The 22,136-nt window shown below is 32.2% G+C and overlaps 2 protein-coding genes across 3 annotated transcripts; one reads left to right on the top strand and one right to left on the bottom strand.

The window, feature by feature from the left end:
- Nucleotides 1–9,757: 9,757 nt before the first annotated feature.
- On the top strand, nucleotides 9,758–12,404 carry LOC101204208 (E3 ubiquitin-protein ligase RMA1H1). 2 transcript variants are annotated; one of them, XM_031886555.1, is made up of 3 exons: nucleotides 9,758–10,055; nucleotides 10,331–10,463; nucleotides 11,413–12,404. In XM_031886555.1, exon 3 carries the CDS (start codon nucleotides 11,460–11,462, stop codon nucleotides 12,216–12,218), a length of 759 nt encoding a protein of 252 aa, XP_031742415.1. In that variant the 5' UTR covers nucleotides 9,758–10,055; nucleotides 10,331–10,463; nucleotides 11,413–11,459; the 3' UTR covers nucleotides 12,219–12,404. The 2 variants fall into 2 exon arrangements, with proteins under 2 accessions (XP_031742415.1, XP_004139942.1); XM_004139894.3 differs by lacking the exon at nucleotides 10,331–10,463 and having other exon boundaries at nucleotides 9,762–10,055.
- Nucleotides 12,405–15,916: 3,512 nt separating this feature from the next.
- LOC101204451 lies at nucleotides 15,917–19,968 on the bottom strand. The gene is made up of 4 exons (XM_004139895.3): nucleotides 17,835–19,968; nucleotides 17,466–17,729; nucleotides 16,389–16,508; nucleotides 15,917–16,306 (listed from the first exon to the last, which is right to left on the bottom strand). The coding sequence occupies exons 1-4, from the start codon at nucleotides 18,975–18,977 to the stop codon at nucleotides 16,256–16,258; spliced, it is 1,578 nt and encodes a 525-aa protein (XP_004139943.1). The 5' UTR covers nucleotides 18,978–19,968; the 3' UTR covers nucleotides 15,917–16,255.
- Nucleotides 19,969–22,136: the final 2,168 nt, after the last annotated feature.

Here is a 22,136-nt window from a genome sequence, read left to right as displayed (position 1 = left end):
ACTTTTTTTTGTTTTCAAATTTGACTTGATTTTTTAAATCAATAGTAAAAGATAGGCAACATTGAAAAAAGTTTGGAGGTAGAAGTATTGTTTTATAGTTTTGATTTTAAAAAATAAACATAAAAATAAAAGACAAAATGACTATCAAACAAGGTTTAAATAGTTACCAAACAAATAAGTTTTATAAAATAATGTAAAAAATAGTAGTGAAGTAGTGGTGGAATCCACGACTAGGTTAAGCCATAAACCCAGTCTATGACAACGTGTTAAAGTTGTGGACATGGTACACGACAAGAGATTGAAGTCATGGACTCAGCCCAGACTCTGATGAGTTGTCCATCCAAATTGGGTAGTCAACAATGGTAAGTCGTCTTCACTGGCGTAACGACTGCTATGTGATTGACAATCCTCACTGATAGTCAACGCTGCCATGTATCTAACATGCACAGAGTCGTGGATCAGGTCCACAATTTCAATACTTTTTATATCTAAAATAATTTACCATATATAATTATTGTGTTTACTTTCTCATTACCTAAAACAAATTATTATATATAATTATATTTGTTTCCTAAATAATAATGAAAAATGAGGGTTTTTCCGTATTTGCTTGTAACAAATTATTTTTGGTAACTTTTTTTTCTTTTTTTTGCAAGACTTAAATTTTGGGTACTAATTTAAATTTTCATTATTTAAAGAAAATATTTCCATTAAATTTAAATTTTAAATTACAAGTTAAATTGTAGGATAAATATCCAAGCTTACTATATTTATTTTTATTTTTATTTTTATTTCATTTCATTTTTTCTGTTTTGTAATAATATGTTTTTAAAAAAATCTATATTTCTTTTAGGTCACAAAAGCTTAAACTTAGTTAAATTTATTATAGAATTTCTATTTAATGGGTGCAATTTTAAAACAAATAACAAATTTTTTTTAAATCTTTTTTAATAATGGTTAAATGAATACATCTATTTTTATTTTTTAATAATAATAATAATAAATGTCGTGATCAGTCCACATAGGCTTCGATTCAATTGGGTTAAAGGAATTCCCCACAAAAATCACTCTATTTTTTACGGTAGTTTGCAATTCTTCCTTATTTTTGTCATATGTTTCAAATAAACTCTATTTTTTACAATTCTTTAAATCCTTATTAGTGCATTATTTTATTTTTGTGTACTCGTTTATATTCAAAGCTTGGACCAAGATAAAAGGACCTTCAATTTGACCAACAAACGAAGCACTCATGTTTCCAATAGAGGGATCTTATATTGAAAATAAAAATATTTATTTCATATTTAATAAAATAAAAATAGTATAGACATGTATACCGACACGATGTGAGAGGGACACGTGCCCCTTGCCCTTTTCATAAATCCACCACTAATTATATTTTCAAATTTCTAATACACGAAAAAATAAATGTTATAACTAAATTAGGTGAGTTTATAAACACTACGTTTTACTCCATGTTTTTGTTGTGCTATTATCTAATTTTCATGAGTATTTTAAAATTGGAGCTAAGTTTTGCAAACTATTTGAAATTTTGTAATTTGTTTTTGTCGTGATTTTTAAATAACAATAGGTTGGCCAAATTTTGTGGTTATGAAATAATTAAAAATGTATGGTTATAAAAGAAATTTGTAGTTTTGAATGATATGTGGAAGTCGAAAATTCTTGGAAATCTTTTATAACAAATGATAAAAGTAGAAAGTTTAGGGTTAAGATTAATCAAATCTCCATTATGATGGATTTATTTGATTAATTCTCCCTATTTACAAGTCCTAATTTACAAGGGAAACAAAAAAAAATTGAAGATTTTTCATGATTTTAATGTTGGGACATTAGCATCTAAAAAGAAAAAGAAATTAGTATGAAAGTGTTTTTGTTTTTAGGATTTCTTTAAAGTCCTGTGTTAGGCTTTCCTACTCCCCCATTTAATTTATGAGTAGGGTCCTTATGAGAAAAACGTTTTTAGTATATTATTAATGGAAATTATTAGTTGGGTGAGTTTCAAATCAAACGGACGACACCCATCACCACATTACTTATTATTTTAAGGGTGTGTTTGATTCAGATTCTAAAGTGTTTAATTTTGTCAAAAAACAATTTTTTAAAAAATGATAGTATTTGACAAATTAAAATAATGTATTTCGGAGAAATCTTTAAAAACCAAATTCACGTATAACTAACCAAACATTAAGGGTTTAAGTTTTAAACTCATTTCCAAAAAATTGTTTAAAACAAAATATATTATTGAAAAACATTATGTTCTTAAGGCAATTCAAACAAACCCTAAGTTTTGTATAAAAAATAAAATGCACTTTTCTTCTGATATTTAGAGTCCATGTTTAGTGGATTTCTTAATTTTCAAGATACACTTTAATCTCCAATTTTACAATATGATTTTAAATAATTTTTTTACTTACTTTTTTTTGTTCACACAAGGTTTTTGGAGAAACGTGTTTCATGGTGTCGAACTTTGTATTTTTATTGTGTTTGTGTTGATTTGATGCGTTATAGTTTGATCAACCTCTAGTACGTGGTTCTATGCTTCTCTCTCAAATGAATGTGTATGTTTGATTTGAGAAAGTGAGTACGTAATGTTCTTGAAGTTTGAAATGTATTTGAGATAAATATAAGTCCTCAATCTTGAGATAAAATTGGAATTATATCTTCAATCTAAATTTGAGCTAAAAATCAAGTCCATTAATACAAATTAATTTGCCTTATTGGCACTATAAATAGACTTGAAAGAAAACCTAACGAAGTAAGGTAGGAGAGAAAAATTCTCAAATCTCTTTTTTGTTTTTGTTTTTCCCTTTTCTTCTTGCTTGATCGTTTTCTTTTTACCAACTCTATTATGTTACATTTCAACAGGAATTATTGTTGTAATCTACCTTGAAGAAATGATTTTTCCTATCTCACCCTCCTTAACATATCTTTGCAAAAGATGATTTTTTTGTTATCATTGTTCTTTTTAGGGGTGTGGTAAGTCAACACATATAAGACTATCTTTGACAACGGTTTGCATAGAAATACTCCATAAAAAGTCATGGTTTAGTTCACGTAGAGATGACTCTGGAAAGATCTAGGTAATTCTATCGTGTCACTCCTTGACTCTTTGTTGCATTATGGTTTGGTTCATATAGAGATGAATCCAGAAAGGTCTAGGTAGCTCTATGTTGCCACTCCTTGACTTCTTGTTGCATTATGGTTTGGTTCACATAAAGACGACCCCATAAAGATTTCCCCTAATTTGTTGTGATGCCCCTAGTGGGGAATGAACATCTTTCAATTTGGAAATTTTATTATTCAATGGGATAAATAATATCAATTTCATAAAGCTACATGTAGGTGACCGTGACGCCTTTACTTAATTTGTGGAAACCTTTAAGTTGCCTACGTACAGAAAGGGATCAAGTCATAACGTATTTCAAGTTTTTTTTTTCTTTCGTCATTGGACTGAACTTTAAAGTTTCTTTTAAGTTGCCTACGTACCCTTAAAGAAAGGGATCAAGTCATAACGTAGTTCAACTAAATATATATGTTTTGTCTTTTTTTGGATTGAAGTTAAAGTTTTCTTTAAGCTGCCTACGTGTCCTTAATAACATAAGAATCAAGTCATAACGTAGTTCACCTTTTAAACTCATATGAGCTAGGATTACCATATAGTTTAGACTCTTGCAATAAGGAGTTCTCTACATTTCAATTTTAGAAGCTCCCACTTCATCATAACTTAGATCATTCTCATCACTTGTAGCCTTCGTTAATATGATGAGTTTTGGCTTTACCATCAAAGGGTCTTCTGTATTTATATCAACAGACAATTTCCTTTTCATGCGTGAAGGAACACAATCGTGAATCTTCTTGTCGTTGTTTTCTTCATGAAATGATTTTGCCTTCAAATTTTTTATTTTCCATGTTGAATATTGCTAGTTATTTTTTATAATCAAAATTAAAGTAGATGTTGAAAATCAATATTTCTTTGCTATGGAGATACTTAGCCTTTTGAAAGCTCAAGTTCGAGTGACAATAGAAGTTGAACATTGGCTTTCTTCTTCCATCATGGCCATACTTAATCTTTTAAAGACTGAAGATCAAGTAACTTCACTCGATACAATTAAAGACAAAAATTCTTTGCTTGATTTTCTTTGAATGGTTGATTTCTTCTAATACTTTTGTTATTTTACCAGCATTACATGCAATGACTTCTAATACTTCCTCTAGATAATCGTAAATGAAGTTTATTGGGAGGAACCCTAATAAAGTTATCGGTTGTTGAGGTTGGGGAGATCACCATCTTCCTCTTGTATGTACTTAGGTTTATGTGTCATCTTGTTTCTTTCCCTCTTCTTTTTATAAGGATTGCATCCTCTTCCATGCTCTTGATAGAAGTGTTGTCTTTTGAATGAAATTTGGTTGTCTTCATTTTTTACGAGTCATGACTATCCATCTTTCGTCATTCTCTTCTACAAGTGAAATGAGCTTTTTAAGTAGGGTCCTTAAGAATGAAAAATATACAAGAATCAATCTCTATTGCAATAAAGAATCAATATAATTACAAGGAACATACATGCAACCTAAGATACAAACTTGAACAAAAGAAATGGGTAAAAAGAATTGTCACTACGTAATAGCTCTTCAAAGAAAATTACCCAACTTACACACGAATTTATAGATAGAATAGAGCAACTCGAAGTAGGATTCCAAGAGAATTTGATGCTAGACCTCCAATCAAGAAATCTAACATGAAAATCAAGTACTATAGTATTACGGAGTTGATTGTGATAAGAGATAAAGGAACAAAAGAAATTAAATCCAATTTTTATGGAATTGTTAATAGTTTTCAATAAAAAATCAAAGTAAGGCAAGATATTTTCTCTCAAGAAAGAATTAAAAGTAGGGACTTGAGTGTTTTAGTTCAATTTAATCATTGAATCAAATGGATAATTATTGCAATCAAAATTGATCCTCAATACATTGGTTTTTAAGGGGCCAATTTCATTAGTTTAACGAACAAATGACAAACATCAAGATTCATACTACTCATTCAAGTGATTTTATTTCCATCTTAACGGTTTCCAAACAATAAAAAATATATATAAAGACAAGGGTTTTGAATTGAGACTTCTAAAAGCATGATAGCCTCTATCTTAATGAAGATTAATGGGGACAATTTCAATTCAACAATCAAAGTAAACTCAATAGGATGTTAAGTCATGCTAAAAGAATTCATCTACAAGTGTTGACATTCATGCTTTAATATTGTGTTTAGTACATCTGGGAGTTGAGATTAAATCCTAAATTTGTTGGGTGAAGTCTAATTCTTAAAGAATTTTATTATTGCAAAGCAAGAAAGGAAACAATCCCAAAATCAATTATGAATATAAAATTAAACAAAAATTCTCAAAGAATTAAACCAAAAACACCAAAATTCCTTAAAGCTTACCTTAGTTCATCACGAATTTGGAAGGAGCGAAGGAGAAATGAAGAACAACTGTTGCCATTCTTGAAGAATTGTTGAGAAATTTTATTGAATCTTGAGACAATTACAAGAACTTTTAAGAGAATTCTTGATGAAAGCTAAAAATGAAGTAAGGAGTGTTCATACAATGTGAAAAGAAGGTTAAATAGGCCAAAATGGTGATTATGGGGCAAGAGGCATGCATCAAAACCTCAAAGTGATGTGGCCCTTGACCAAAAAATCTTTGGGTGCCGCAACGCTCAAGCAACTGAACGTCATTGCCTTCAAGCATCATTCTTTAACGTTGTAGTGTTGGGTGATAACTTGCAAAAATACATGTTATTATGGCCTTTTAGATAGAACAATGAAACCAAAACGCATTGTATTGTGTTAAAACGCATAACTTTTATCACAAATTCATAAATACAAAGTGGGGATATGGCTTATGCACATAGGTTGTCATGAAGGTATTCAATAGATACCTAGTTTCCTATCACTAGGATATATTAATGAGATGAGGGTTCTACATATATGATATCTAGTTTTCTCATCTCTTGAGATGAAGATCTAAGGTTTACCACCTCATTGTAGCTAATATGAGATAGAGCACTACTAATGTCTAGATTCTGTCTCGTAAATATCATATTACAGGATGAGAGTCGACCAGAGTATCTCAGATTCCATCCTTGTGATTCATGTGATATAGCAATTGAAAAGAAAGTTTAAGTTAAATTGTTGAAGTTGATATTCATTCTAGAAAGTAAAAGAGCCTTTGAATGTTCGAAATAGTTTGTCATGAAAGAGGTTTAAAAGATTTTATGTTATGCTTCATAATTAATTTGTGATAACGACAAAGTTTAAAGTTATATTGTATTAAAAACATGTTTTATAAAACTGTCACTCAGCTATTTAGCTCACCATTTTCAAATGTTTTTCCACTTTTCAAGTAGAGATCGTGATTTGAAAACCTAATTGTTGTCTCCAGTCTGTTGTGCAAAGTTGTTGATAGTTTTACTACTTTTGGTTAGTTCTTAGATCAAACTAGAGCATGTGCATATGTGTCATCTGTAATGAAAGGCATTTAGCCTTGTTTTGTTAAAAGAACTCATGTAATGAAATTTGTTTAATGTATAGTATTCTCCAAAAAGTTTAATAACAAGGGTCAACTGGTATTGTTCAAAAGAGGAACAATGTTAATTGACTTCACGTCGTCTCTCAGGTCAAGAGTAGGTGAACTAAGACAGGTGTGACAATGATGGTCACTCATATTGAGATATGCTCCCCATGTGCAAGAAATCGATTTAGAGAAGTATTATTGTAGTATCTTTCTTCTTATATAATGTAATATATTAATTTAAAAGGTCGGGAGAGTTAGACATATTTTATCAGAGTTATTTTATTGTTTAATTGCACTTTTTTCTTATATAATGTAATGTATTAATTAAAAGATTGAAAAGTATTTTTTAAAAAAAGATAATAGAACTCCAACACACTAATATGTAGCGTCGGAAAGGCCTCTCCTGATGCATTTCATCCGACCCCTATGCCGACACACATTTATGCATCAAAAGATTTTTTGTCAATGCATTTTCATATATCTTTCAAAGATTTTATGCATCAAGAGATCCAAAATTTATTGTAGTGAACCTTGCCATGTGATGTATTCGACGCTCAAAGGTCAAAGGCAACAATGGTGGGAGTGCAACAATACTACCTTGCACTCAAGATTTGGACAAACAAAGAAGGTTGTGTGCACATGACCATTTGATTGAGAGTGCACCGTTGAGCACTGTTGTGCACAGTACCTACGCTGCAGGACAAAAACCAAAATGCAGGTGTGCTCTAGCTCATAAAAAATTGTGCTTCGTCTGAATATATAAACATTATCTTAATTCTTTTAGGGTTTAATCATGATGGATTGATGAAAGTTGAAGTGGAGCTCAAACTTCTTCTTCTTCATCATCTTTTTTCTACTATCTTAGGATTAAGACTTACGTTTATTTTCGGTTGTAGCTTAAGAATCAGATGCTCTCCCCTTCCTCTTGTCCATGACATGAGATGTTGAGGTAACTTTGTATTTTATTTTTGGGAGCAAGACCTTGTAATTTCATGAAATTTTGTTAAGGTTGAGGTTTACGAGCAACCGTAAGTTCCTCACTCATCAACCATACTATAGCCCTAAAATTTTAAAAAATTACAATGGGCATGAAAATTTAAATATGTTATTTTGTAGGTGTATCCCCGATAATTTGATACTTTGCAACTATGAAAAAAGTTTCAAAAATGAATTTTAAAGTATTTTTATTCCATATTTGTCATAAACAATCAATAATAGTGAGGGAGAAAGAAAGATAGAGAAAAACAGCAACCAATGGTGAGACATCCATTAGTCGATGCAAGTAAGCGACTGGGAGGTGGAGCAGCAATGGATGGTGTGGAGGAGTGCTAGTTGGTGATAGAGAGATGTGTGTGTAGGGGGTCTATTACTGTGAGGAGGTTTTTTTTTTTTTGGATCATTGTATCATTATAAAGTATATCAACTTACGCATCATTATCAAAATATATCAGTCAATTGTATTAGCAATATATCAATCAAGTGCATCAACAATATAAAATAGTGCATTATCAAAGTTTATCAAAAATATATTAGTTAAGTGTATCACATTGTCAAGCTTATCAACAATATATCAATCAGTTGTCTCGCTATCAAGTATATTGGCCAAATGTATCAAGTTTGTCGACAATATAAAAGAATAATTGGTTGATGAATTTGTTAGCAGTTTGTTAGTTAAGAACGACATTATTAACTGTATCAAGTTTATCAACAGTATAAACGAAAGCATGATTAACAAGTATATCATTCAAATGCATCATTATCAAATGCATCATTCATCTATATCAAGTGTATATCATTAGTGTATGAAGTATATTAGTTGTATCAAACATATATTACGTCTCATATATTTTATACGTGGTTTTATGGTTTGCTTTTGTTACTTTTACAAACAACAAATACTCATGTCTGATCAAATTTATTCATTTATCCACATTTATAATTGATAACTCCCACGATTTATTTTAAAAGAAAGGTAAAAGGTTCTAATTTATAGTTAGGGGAATTGTAAAAAATAGCAAATTTGACAAAATATTTACTGCATATAGGAAACTTTCCAAATTCTATCAATAATAGATATTGTTATGCTTCTATCAGTGACATTGATATATAGTGATAAAAGTCTAACAGTTCCTATAATCGATAGAATCTAAAATTTTGTTATAGCTAGTAAATATTTTAATTTATTTTACTATTTTTTTAAAAATGTTTCTTATAATTATAAGTTTAAAAATAAAAAAATTAAACTATTAGCAATAAAAAAGTTGTTTTCAAATATACCAAAATGAATCAAAATTTTAAATTATATTAATATCTATAGGCTTTTTTATCAATAAAATTTGTTGTATTTGTAAATAAGTCCAACAATTTTATAACTTAAAATAATTTTCCAATGAAAACTCTACGATTGTTAAAAAAATATGCAACTAAAATTTAAGGTGGTTTAAAAATATAAAAAATTGATTTAAAATATTTATAAATATAACAAAATTTTACTTTCAATCAACTCCTATGTGACTATGGATCTAAACGGTAATGTATTGGTTGATATAATGTACTTTTTTTTCTTTTATGTTTATAGTTATTTTTATTCTTTTTATAATTTAAAAAAATCTAAAATTTATAAATGCTAATAATATTTTTAAAAAAAAAAAAAGAAACAATATCAGATTTTTTTCCGTAATTATATAAATATAATATTTATTATAATTTTATCTTTATCTTATTATTGGGATTGTGATGAATCATTTATGTCCATTTACTTTTTAAGATAAAATTAAAATCATATCCCTAATTACCTTATAATCTCTTTTAGGAAAAACATATTATCTAACAAATTCCAAGGTTTTGAGGTTTCCCAACATTAGTGATAATATTCCCAAAATACCCACTAGAAAATAGATTTATGTAATCATTAAAGTAATTTACATCTAAAAATCCCAAGCATTAATTTATTTTTATTTTTTATACACAAGTAATTTGGTTTATACCTTCTCTCTAAATATTTGGAGTAAAAGAAGATAAAATCTCACCAAACTCATAAATATTTTTTCTAATGAAACAATTATAAAATTTTGTTGGTAACAATGCCTTTTGTATTCGTAATAGAAATTAGTTTTTTTTGTTTTCTTTAATAAATACGAGTAGAAAAAAAGGAAAGGGAGGAAAAGGAAAGGCGATTGAAGAGAAACCAGAGCTTTAAAAGAGAGCAATGTTTTTGTCCTTTACTTCTTTGCTTTAAGCTCAGACGCCGCATCGTCATCGTCCCATCGTCTCTTCTATATCCATTCTTTTTCCCATTTCTATTGAATTTCAGATTCCTTCGCTCTTCTCGCTTTTTATATAAACTCCCTCTCAACCCTCCACCCTCCACATCGCCCTCTTCAAATTCATATTCCTTCTTCTTCCTCCTCCTCTCTCAACCAACCTTTTTAACTCTCACGCAGATACTAATCCGCCGATTAAATTTTGGTACGTTTCTGTTCCCCCCCTTCTGTATGACTCTTAGATGGGACTGTGTTTCTCAGTGGATTAAGCTTTAGATCTGTTTGCCAATGTATATGGGTATTTTTTTTCGTTTAGGTTTCTTCCTTTCGAGACCTCTGATGGAGATGGGGTTCTTTGTTTTTGGTTTTTGAGTTTTTTTTTTTTTTTTTTTTTTGATATCGCTTCGAACTCCATCCCCTTTTTTTGTGGATGACTTTTGGGTTTCTTTGTTTTCTGAAACGGTTTCATGTGTTGTGCAGGCGGAAAACTTTCATGCTCTGTTTTTGCTCTGTTTTTTAGAGATGTTTTATGTGGTGTGAGGGTGGGGGTGGATTCTTTCGATTGTTTTATTTTTTCCAAAGATTAATACGCCAATAGAACTTTAGTCAAGTGGTGAGTTACGAAAATCTTGTGTTCTTGTTGGGTCTTTTGAATAGAAAGTTCACTTGGATTTTCCACCTCTTTGGAAAATGGAAGAGTAGTTATGTGGAGTTCTGATTTCGATTGCAACTTGGGTTTTGATTCACCTGTATATTGTTTTTGGTTATTAATTGTTGGGTTTGTGATTTTTCTTCATTTTGGAAAATTCTTAGTTATGTATTTATGCCGTTCTGGTTTCTTCTATGCATGATTATGCCTCTCGGATCTGTTTTTCAAGTAACTGATCCGAATTTATGTGTGTGCCTAAAGATTGATAGTTCTTTTCACTTTTCACCTGCACTGAGTCCATCTGCTTCAAAAGATGGCTTATGAATGCAGAAGATTCTGAATCTTTACCACGTTATGCAAGAAATTGGAACTTCTAACAATTTTATTAGGATAACGTAATCTAGGGAAGTTCTTGGATGGATTGTGTCTGTGAGAGTCATAACGAATCTCCATCATTTGAATTTCTTATTGATTAAATAAATTGAATCTGGGTCTGTCAAGATCAGCATGTTTTGATATTTATGGGAACTTCAGAAATCCTTGACACCATTCTCCACTTGGGGGTTTCGTGATAGAATTTTCAAGAGAGGCGACCATTCAGAATAGAATAATCTATAAGCTTACCCATGTTCGTGTCAGTTCTGGGACCCAATTAATATTATATTCGAAGCAGTGGATTAGGATGATTTGTTTTGCCGTTTCATCAGTTATCTTATCACTGCAATGAATGGGATGCTTTTGGTTTATTAATGAATTCCTAGTAAATCGTGCCTTTATAGCTTCTTGTCCGAATTGTTGATTCTTTTGTCTGCTTTTTTGCATCCTTGTATTTACAAACAGCAGCCTTTTACTGTGAATTTCTCTTAGACTTTAGTTCTGAGTTCTGACCTTGTTTCTTGGATATGTTTATCAGCTTGAGGCATTATAGAAAGTAGACTGTGCTGAAACATAAACCTGGCCATGGAACAGGAGTACCTTGAAGAGACTTTGATGCAAAACGACAATTCATTAGGAGGAGACAGATTATGTTTAGACAACCAAATATATATTTCAGATGCTGAAGATGAAGCTTCCCATGGCTTTGACTGCAACATATGCCTAGACTCGGTTCAAGATCCTGTTGTAACCCTTTGTGGTCATCTCTTCTGTTGGCCCTGCATTTATAAATGGCTTCACTGCAAGAAATTATCTGCACAACGATGCCAACAAGTGGAATGCCGATGTCCTGTTTGCAAGGCCAAAGTCTCCCGTGCTACTCTCGTCCCAATCTACGGAAAATTTCAAACTACAGATGCCTCAAAAGCTGAAGCACCTCCAAATCTTGGCCCAGCCATCCCACGCAGGCCGCTTGGGCGGCATGCTTGTGAGGCAGAGACACCAGCATCTCCAACCCCCCAACTTCATTCCGACAACTATTCTCCTCAGTCACACTCGTACTACGCACAAACACAAAACGAATACATCGCTTCGTCAATGCTTAGCTCAAGCAGTATCACAACAAACATTATCCATCCAGTGATCGGAATGTTTGGTGACACGATTTACGCAAGAACGTTTGGAAACACAACAACGAACCTGTACACTTATCCAAATTCATATGGTAATGTGAACAACAGTAGTGTAAGACTGAGGAGGCACATAATGCAGGCTGATGAGTCACTGAGCAGAATCTGTTTTTTCTTTTTTTGCTGCTTAGTAATATGTCTTCTTTTATTCTAAGAAGCTCCCTTTAGACCATTTCTAGGCATTGGATGTAGATATATACACATAGCATGTAACTATGAGCTTAGTGTAAAAAAGGGCTACAAAATTTCCTTCAATCTGTTTCAAGGAATTGGTGGATGTATAATGAAAATTATTTTATGTGGGAATCCCATTATCACAAAAAGTTAATTAGATGAGCAATAACGTAGGAATCTCCTAATAAGTGATCCACGAAAAGGAATGAAGATAGGGAAAGTTTGCATAATCTTTTTCTTTTCTTTATTTGTCTGGTTGATTAAAAAAATTACTAAAATCCAATTTTGTGGTTATCCAAACTTGATTCATTTCAATATAAAATTAGGTGAATGGAAGAGGGCATCTTCATGCACCCAAACAAGTCTTTCTCCAAAGGAACAAATTTCTTCCGTGAATGGCACGACTTCAATAAATAAGCAACCCGTAATGTTTGCATTAGTACTTGAATAGATCGAACTGACTCGAATCCAAGTGAGCCTATTTGTTTGTTTGTTTTTTTTTTTTTTCTTTTTCTTTTTGCAATGAATATTTATGAATTTCATGCATCAAATTATTAATTAAATTTTATTTAATACTATTTATCATCACATTCTAAGTATGGGTGATTTTGTTATTGTACCATGGTACATTAGAGTTTTTTTATTATTATTAGAAAACTATATTTCCAATGAAGTTTTATGATAAATTGAATTTAGGAAGGTTAATGTTTATTGAGTTGTTATTGAGTTGCATATGTGAAGAACATTCAAATGAGATTGATGATCCGTTCTAATTTTGTATTAGAAAATTTGTTGTTTGTCTCACGGTATTTGACTTTAAGGTAATTAGCTTATTGGATCATATTAGATCGAAATTTTTATCAGTTTGTGATTGACGTGGAATTACGAGTGCAAGCGTGGATTCAGTAGCTGAGGCGGATGGGAAACTTTTAAGCAGTTAGGACAACCACATAAGTGAAAAGTTAAGGTCTCAAGGCATTACTAGTTTAAGACCACTGGCAAAAAGCTCACACGCATGCCAAAGTATTATGTGTGCAAACAATTAATTAGGCAGTCAATTTTTTAAATAATGTTATTTTAAAAAATAAAATAAAAAATAAGATTTAAAAATAAGTAGTGAAGTCATAAATGGGATCCACGACTAAGTTAAGTTGTGTACTTGGTCCACGACTTCAACGGGTTGTCATGGACCGGGTACACAACAAGACATTGAAGTCATGGATCCAATTCACGAGTCCGGTGAGTTGTCCGCTCAAAGTTATCATGTGTATATATATTATTACCATATTTAACTTATCGGTAAATAAAATAATTTATATATCTAGAGAGTTCATATGTTTGTGTGTGGAGTTTATATGTCTTTGTATGGAGCATAGAGTTGAGATCATATGTTAGTTGTATTTGGTAGAATTTTTAAATTTTAAATAATATATTTCTTATACCTATATTTTGTTTTCAAAATTTTTTTATTCAATAATTCTATCTATCATTCTTGAATAAAACATGGATTACATTTTTCTTTCGTTTTTATAAGTTTTTTTTTCTTTCTGTTTGTTAATGCACAACAATTAAGGCCCATTATATTTTTTTTCACTAACATAGATAAATAAAAGGTAAACCAAAAGAGAAATCAAAGCTTTTGATTTTAATTTCCCTCCATAAATTTAATCATTTTATTTTTATTTTTATATTTCTTCTTATCGTTGCTATGTATATTTTCTTTCTCGTGATTTCTTTTATTTGAATCTCTCCCACCATCTGAATAGTCAATAAAATGCTACCACATTTCTTTACCATATCCACGTACAAGTTCTCCAAATTTGGAGAATCGTCATATTTTCACTTTCATTAATTCTTTCTAGAAAATGTTTTTTTGAAAAAACAAATATCCATTTTATGAGTACTTTTTTGTTATTTTGTTTGTTTTTGCTTTCTTTTTGTTCCACTTTCCAACTATTTACATATTTTTTCAAATGGTTAACCCTCATTTGATATGTGAATTATATATATATATATATATAATCAACGTAAAAATCAGTTTCATGCATACAAAAAATATTGTTATTTAAAATAGTTAAGTTGGTTAGTCCTACCAAGTAAGTAAAACAATACTCATATCATTGATTGTGGTGATGTTGTTAAGAAACAATCGGACTTATGGATGCTTGTGGCAAATAAGTCTATAAGAATGATCCAATCATTCTTAAACGACTTTTCAATATCAAATCACTATAAAAATGATTATTAAGCATTATAAACTAGTATTTCAATTTTGTACCAAAAGCACTTTTGTCAACCAAGTTATTTTTCTAGTACTTAAAAGCACTTGTCATTGTAGTTAATTATCAAAGGTGTTTTTAGTTTAAGTTTATCGTAGAGAGGTAGTTGCTAGAGTTCGAAGTAGAAGCTAGTTGTCGAAGTTGATTATCAAATGTGATTTCCACCAAGTTGGTTTTTTGGTTGGAATACTTTCATTTCAAAAGTTATGTTTTTTTTAAAAGGTGATCAAGTTTAGGTTTTGAGAAAAGAGAAATACTCAAATTTGTTTTTATTTGGTGCACAAATTTTAAATAATATTATGAATTTTAGAAATGGTAAGAAATGATCTGATTCAACCATTTTGTTTTCGGCTGTGAAAGAGGGAATGGGCATTAATCCTAATGGCTTGTCTTCATCAGAAAATAATTTCTTTTAAAGAGATATGAGAAAGATTGTTTTTAATGGAAAAATGAAGGCAATGGTCCTTCTCCAATTTGGCAATTTGGAGAAGACTGATAAGTAAGTTAAGAAAAAGACACATCTCCCAGTCTCAACCATAAATTCCAGCTGAGCCCAGAAAATTCCCACTATACAAACAAAATCACTCTACACCACATATATTTCACTTTATACTTCCGATCTCTGGCCTTTCATTAGAATTTCAAAAAAATTAAAAATAACAAAACAATACTTCCTTCTATAACCCTTCACTTCCATTTTCTTGCAGATCATTTTTTTTAAGGTAATAAAAGAGAGAAGCCAACAAGAAAATCGGAAGACTCCCCACCAAATTCAGAACGCACTCAAAGAAACATCCTTGCGGATCACTTTTGAAACTTAACCAAACAAACTCTTTTTCCTATAACTCTACGCAAAGGACATATACGCATAAAACTACCTTTTATTTAACTCGTGCCTTTCTAATTTGTTGATTGGGATGTCTCTTGGTTTCTGTCCTACCACAAATTATTGGCCTTTATTATAAAAAGTCACCAAGTCAACTACTATTCAAGAAGATCAAATTTCCAATGTGAACAAGATGAGTATTAATACTCTGGTGGTAATAGAATTTTTTTGTCAATAATACTTTATTCAAATTGGACTGTTGTTCGTGTAATTTTAAAACCTAAAGATAAAATTAACCTTTAATTCAAATACCTGATAAAACAAGTAAACTTTCCTTTTTTTTTCAAGAAAAAAAGAGAATCTCTTCTCACATCCCATCTATATTTCCCTCCAATGTATAAATATGTCAGCATTATTCTAGTTTAAGGCAATAAATAGTCTACACTTGGACCCAAACTATTATAACTCAACATCCCAACAGCCCCTTAATTCCCCTTAATTCTTGACAATTCGAGGTCAATGGCATATCTGATTTGATCACATCAAGTGTGTAGAAAAGTCGGAAAAAATGGCTTAAAAGGAAAGAAAAAACGATCATGTTGGATTGCAATTGTGAGATGTGATCCAGTAATATTGACGTACAATGAAGTCTCAAAGTTTGATCTAACTGCAACCCAAAAGAAAAGGAAAAAACAGATCTAGTGAAGGACCAATCTTATATATATCAAGATACTCCACGCCCTTCACTCTTCATAATATTTACGAGACTTGTGGACATATCATTTACAATAACCATGAGATTGTTCAAAGTTTGTTCAGTATCTATTAATTAAGAAAGTAAGACCTACCTACTGTACGCTTCAGCGCATGCTGGATGCCTATTGTTCCAACCAACAAATTTGAAGGTACTTTCTATACAAAAGCTCCATAAAAATGCAGCAACTTGAGAGGCTTCACATTTTCCTGCAATCAAGTTAATAAAATTCAGGACTACATACATACATGAAACGGGAGCAGTTTCTAGATAGAATGGTTTGGTTCCCACCTGTATAGTTTCATCGGGTTGGTAAGGGAATTGAAAACCTGTCGAACAATTCTGCAGAACCTCTGGACTTTTCATCCATGCTCTTCGGGCATCGCTCACTTTTATTTTGTATTTAAAGATCTATAGCCAAACAGAAAGAGATGCTTGTTAATGGTTACAAAGTTGGTAATGAAGGTATCTATCCCTAAGACAAAATCTTCGGCACGGTTCATTTTATCAAAAACATGTCCGTGAAATTCTTACATGAACTTCCTTGAAAAAGCATAGACATGTCAGTCGATTCTCTTTAACCAAAATCATCTAGAAATAATAATAAAATATGTGAATGCATTTCACACTATTAGCCAAGATAAGATGCTAACTATGATAATCTCTATACGCTATAGAAAAGGTTGACGAATAGGCCTTTTGATCGCCTTAGTCACCTCGTCTAGCTTAACTAAGAACCTTTGCCTAATTTAATTATCAATTAAAATACTTTGTAATCACAAACTTACGAAGTAAACTTAACATATTATTCCAGCATTTAGTTAGTTTATTATTTGGTAACCACTTCAATTTTCTGTTTTTCTAAAATTAAGTCTATTTCCTCAGTTTTTTTTTACCTTAATTTGTCTCCTCTACAAGTACAAGAGTTGAATTCTTAATCAAATTCCAAAAAAATGTTTAGTAGTGGTATACAAGAAAATTAGGAGTTGAATAGGGGAACTAAATTATTTAGTCGCATTTATATTAATTCTTAGATTTTGAAATAGAAGTATAATTTTGCATGAAAATTTGTATGAGCAAAACAATTCATGCCTTAATTTTTTTTAGGTTATCGTTATCGAACTTTAACCATTTTCCGTTTTGAACCCCTCATGATTTCAAATGTTTTGTTCTCTTCTCTATAAACTTCCGTTGAAATCTATTTTGCTGTTTGCCATTAATTTTGGTGTTGAAACTTGAAAAACATGTAATGGAGAGGTTACTAACAAAACCTAAACATTTTAAACAAAATTATTACGATTAATGACCATAAGAACCAACGGGAATAACACTGTAATTGAATATAAGCCTATTTCATGTTGCACGTACCTCAGATAGAGGGACAGTTGGCTTCTCCAGGTCATCCCCGTCAATAGTTATACCGGTACCCTGGCATGCAGGGCAGAAAACAGAATCAATTTGGGTTTTTATTTGTCTCGTTTCACCGTCTTTGATGTGTTTGTTGCCCTTAGTCTTCTTCTTTCTCCTGTATCTTCGTCTAACTTTTGAACCACCAAGATCCTTCACACTAATCTCATACTCACAGAGAAGTATCCAGTGTATAAGGCAAGAGGTATGAAATACATGAAACACCTAAATCAGCAAATGTTGTAAATAAATAAGCATCTAAGTCCATACCAATATCATCATAATTGACAATCATATCACAAATCCTAAAAAAGAAAGAACTGACACTACCCCATTAACATTTCGACTACTGCAGGCCAGTCTTCCAGTTTTCATGTTCAGAAGTGTTGCTACATCTTTATGAGTAAGTATCTTCTGTTGACAGATGTCACACATCCGCTCTGCAGCTAAACGCTGTTGCCTTCTCAGTTCACGCCTTACTGCCTTGTTCAACATGACTGTTGTACTCAAAATTTGATCATCATATCCATCCAACGACAGCGATGACATGACACAATTAGAAGCTGAAGAATCTTCACCAGACGAATCATATTGAGGGCTCATCGACAGACTACCATCCTCAGGATCAGAGAAAGATTTCTTTCTTTTCACTTGACGGTTCTCATCATTCTGTGATTCAGCTCCGGGACTTGATGAGAGCAATAGTTTGACATCATCAAGCAAGCCCTTTCTACCTAAATCAACATTATAGGTGAAAGTAATAATAGCATAATTATGTTCAGGAACTTTGACCATATTCTCAATCCCGTCATTTACTTTACCCAGCCATTCACACCATATTCTGCTAACTCCAGAAAAGATCCCATCCTTTTCAGTAAACCTAGCAGCAATTTGTCCATAACCCAACTCCCTCACTTTTATATCAGAAATTTCTTCCTTAATCAGTACACCAGGAATCACCAAAGGACAGCTTTCTCCACCATCATTCAAATTCTCGAAGGAACAATCTTCCACGTTCCTCATATTTCCATTAAACTCCTCCTGTCTATTGCCATTGCCTTTTGAGTTTCCAACATACTTGACAATCGCAAGGTTGTTATCATTGTTGTTATACTCCAACAACCTTTCATGATTGTCATTTGATATCCCAACCTGGTTATCTCCTTCAATTGGCTTATGGAAGAAAAGAACACCATCATCGAAAGGCCACGGATTAGGTCCTAAGAGTGTCAGTTTGGCAGCCGATAATCTTTCAGTGTGAAGAGTGCCCTTCAGGTGGCTAAAGAGCACTGAATCACTATAACACGGTGCCAGACACAAAGTACAGAAGAAAATAAACTTTTTCCCATTTTCTCGTAGCTCAACGTATGTGTGCCCTTGTGACCTTACATTGCGTAGAATCGTTCTAGCAGCTTGTTCTCGAAGACTGTATGAAGCAGACTTCGGGAACCCCAATTCCATCCTTCTAGCCATTCAAGCTGAAGAGCAAGTATCAAAATTCTAAGATCCAAAGATTTCTTAGAAAAGAGCCGAGCTTGACAGTAGAATTCCGTAATAGGCTTCAACGAAAGATGGAAGAGAAACAAGAGCTGTTCTTCTTTTGAGTTCAACAAGAGGGGACGGAGGGTTTCGAAGAGAAACAACAGCTTAAGAGAGCCATATGGAAAAACACTAAAGCACTTATAATCAATCTTCAAATTGAAAAGATTCAACAAATAGGCCCGGAAACGAAATAGAATCCTCGAAAATGCAGACCAGAACACATGGAAAAACTAAGAAACTAAAGAAACCCTAAAGGAAACTTAAAAGGGCGTAGGTATGGATATTCGCAGCGTACTTCGTAATGGATTAATCAAAAACCGCGGAGTCCTTCCATCTTCAGTGAACGAGACGAGGGAAAAGGGAAGCAAAACGTTTGAAAACGAATCATCCAACTCCATAGCCATCTCCATTGGTTACAAATCGGAGGGCGAAAGGAGGAGGGGGGAAACGAAGAAGAAGAGACCCGAAATCGATGATTGTGAAGAAAATGGTGGGGAAATGGAAAAGAAATTGAGAGGAGAAAGATGAAAAACTTACAAATTCCAGAAATCAGCTGGTGAGAATCGAGAGGCGAACCGAATTCTTGAAAGGCAAAATACAAACAACCGAAAATTAGTTGAATCCAGAGGAAGAAGGCAAGAAACGTAGAACATGTGCTATTAATTAATTATTATGTCGTATGGTGTGATTGAGCAGGGGAAGATAGAAAGTCGACAGTTATGAGGCGTTGGATTAAAAGTGTGGTTGTTTTGATGAGTGATGGACGGCAAGGGATATGGCTAAAGATAGAAGCGAGTGTAGGGAAGAGGAAGTAGATTCGAATATGAAGAGATGGAGATGCCTAAACATGATAGTGTTTGCAATTGCATTGTGAGTTGAGATAAGCTAAACACACAAATTTGTTGAAGGATCCATCGCCACCTACCTTACTTCTATCGTACGTTCAGGATGCCAACGCCTACAAAAATTAGATCTAACTCTTCTTCTTCTTCTTCTTCTTTCTTTCTTTCTTTTAATTACCGGACAGCGTGGGAGAAGAAAGAAAATTAGGAGTTGAAAATTACAGGACAACGCTTCCCTTTTGTGACCCTCCAAAATTAGCCCATCCAGCCCCAATTAGGTGTCTGTGATGGCGATATTAAACCTTTAAATTCGACATCATTTTATGATCAACACAATCAGGCTTGGAATGTACGATGCTAATTCCATTCTTTGGATACTTGCTAGATTATGAAGGAGTCGAGTAGGTTATTTTAGCATACTTCATGTTTGCTCCAAAGATTATCACAATCCTTGGATTATGACTATTCTATTTTTTTTTTCTCATTTTTTCTATTCCTCGCTACTTCCTTTCACTATTCCTCAATTCTCCCTTTCACTATTCTTCACTTCCTCCCTTTCACTATTTTTCACCCACCATCCCTCTTATATGTCATTATTCTTCACTCTCTCGTTTCACTGTTTCTCACTTCCCCAAACATAGATTATAATAACTCAAACAATAATAATTTGCACTATAATAACCCACAAACTATTATACCTCGGACTATAATAATCACAAATTATAATAACTCACTCCACGCCTCAAACTCCTCCTAAGAGTGTGTTCCTCTCAAGTTGTGAATTGTGGTACGTGCACTTTATCAGCCTCGCGATGTGGTGTTCAAATCGGGCTAAATGGTTCGTTGTGCACGCGACAGGTTATTGATTCAGAAAGTTAATATAACGTAAACAAAAGGTTCGAAATGTTACAAATCACGTTTTCAATTTTCAAGGGTCACAAAACTAGAGCATCTTTAAGGATGGGTCATCCGTACAAACACCCCTAAATTTAAACCTTCAGTTTGAGATAACCTAGTTCATTATCACGTGCAAATTCACGTCCGTGTTTTTACCATTCTCAAATTTGAACATAATTTTAGGTAGTTTTACTACTTCAATGAATAAAATTGAAACAAGTGAAAGTTTATACCGACGTTATTGTTAGCCTCACCAGTTGTCGAGTTGCCATTGACTCCCTTCTTCAAACCGTTCATACCTAATTTTGCTCCAGCATGTGAGTGGAGTTCTTCCTGTTGTTGTTAGTAGTTTGTTTGGGGTATTTGTCTGTCGCCCCTTGTTGTTGTTTGTCCTAGTTAATTTTTTTCCTACTTTTTGCTCTTTTTTTTTGCAATTTCAATTTCTATAATTGTGACTGGTTAAAAATTGTTTATCTTATATTTAGGGTTGATTCCTTCTGTTTTTGTTGTTGGGTGCCTCCATTATGCATGTCTGAATAAATCAAGGAAGTCGGTCCCATGAGGGAGTTTGTTGTTTATCTTATATTGTATTTGTTCAATATGTCTTCTTTTGGTTGACATGACAAAAAAGTGTCCGTTTAAGGAAAATTTTGAAGAATGTTCCGTTGGGACAAAGATTTTATTTTGACTAGTTATTTATAAAACCTTAAGCATGTAAGTCCCCTTCAATGGTGTGATCAATATGCTAAGATTATAATAGCCGAAGTTTAAGATTTATGTGATCTCAGTTCAAGGACCCTCCAAACATAAATGTTGACGGGTTAACTATATTAAGTGTGACACCATATATTTGAATCCATAACATTTTAGTTAGATATCGAGATTGTCTCCTTTTTTTATCAATAGGTAAACCCACGATGGTTTGTAAAGTATTCTAAACCACAAATACTCTAAAAATATTGGACTCATTTTAAATTAGAAAAGATTGCCCTATACTTAGCACCTGTTTAACTTATCAAAGGTGAAATTGTTATTACTCACATATACTTTAAACTAAATTTAAATCCTGAGGTAAAATTGGTAACATTCTAGAACCAATGACTAAAAAAAATTCAATTATAAAGGTAACATTGAAGCCTCGAGACCAAATGAAAACAATTTTTAAAATTAGGAACCCAAATTCCTAAAAATAAATTTATAATTTAAACTTTAGAGTTTTACTGATTAAAATTCTATACTAATAATTGCATAGTTATTGAGTGATCTCACGAATGGGAGGGCAAAAGTTCCTCACATTACTTGGTTCATATCCTAAGCTTTGATCCTTTATATTTTAATATAGTTTGGATTC

The sequence above is a fragment of the Cucumis sativus genome, chromosome 6 (assembly GCF_000004075.3).
Source record: "Cucumis sativus cultivar 9930 chromosome 6, Cucumber_9930_V3, whole genome shotgun sequence".
In the NCBI taxonomy this organism is placed as follows: domain Eukaryota; kingdom Viridiplantae; phylum Streptophyta; class Magnoliopsida; order Cucurbitales; family Cucurbitaceae; genus Cucumis; species Cucumis sativus.
Note: the sequence above shows the minus strand (reverse complement) of the source record. Positions and strands in the feature narration are given on the sequence as shown.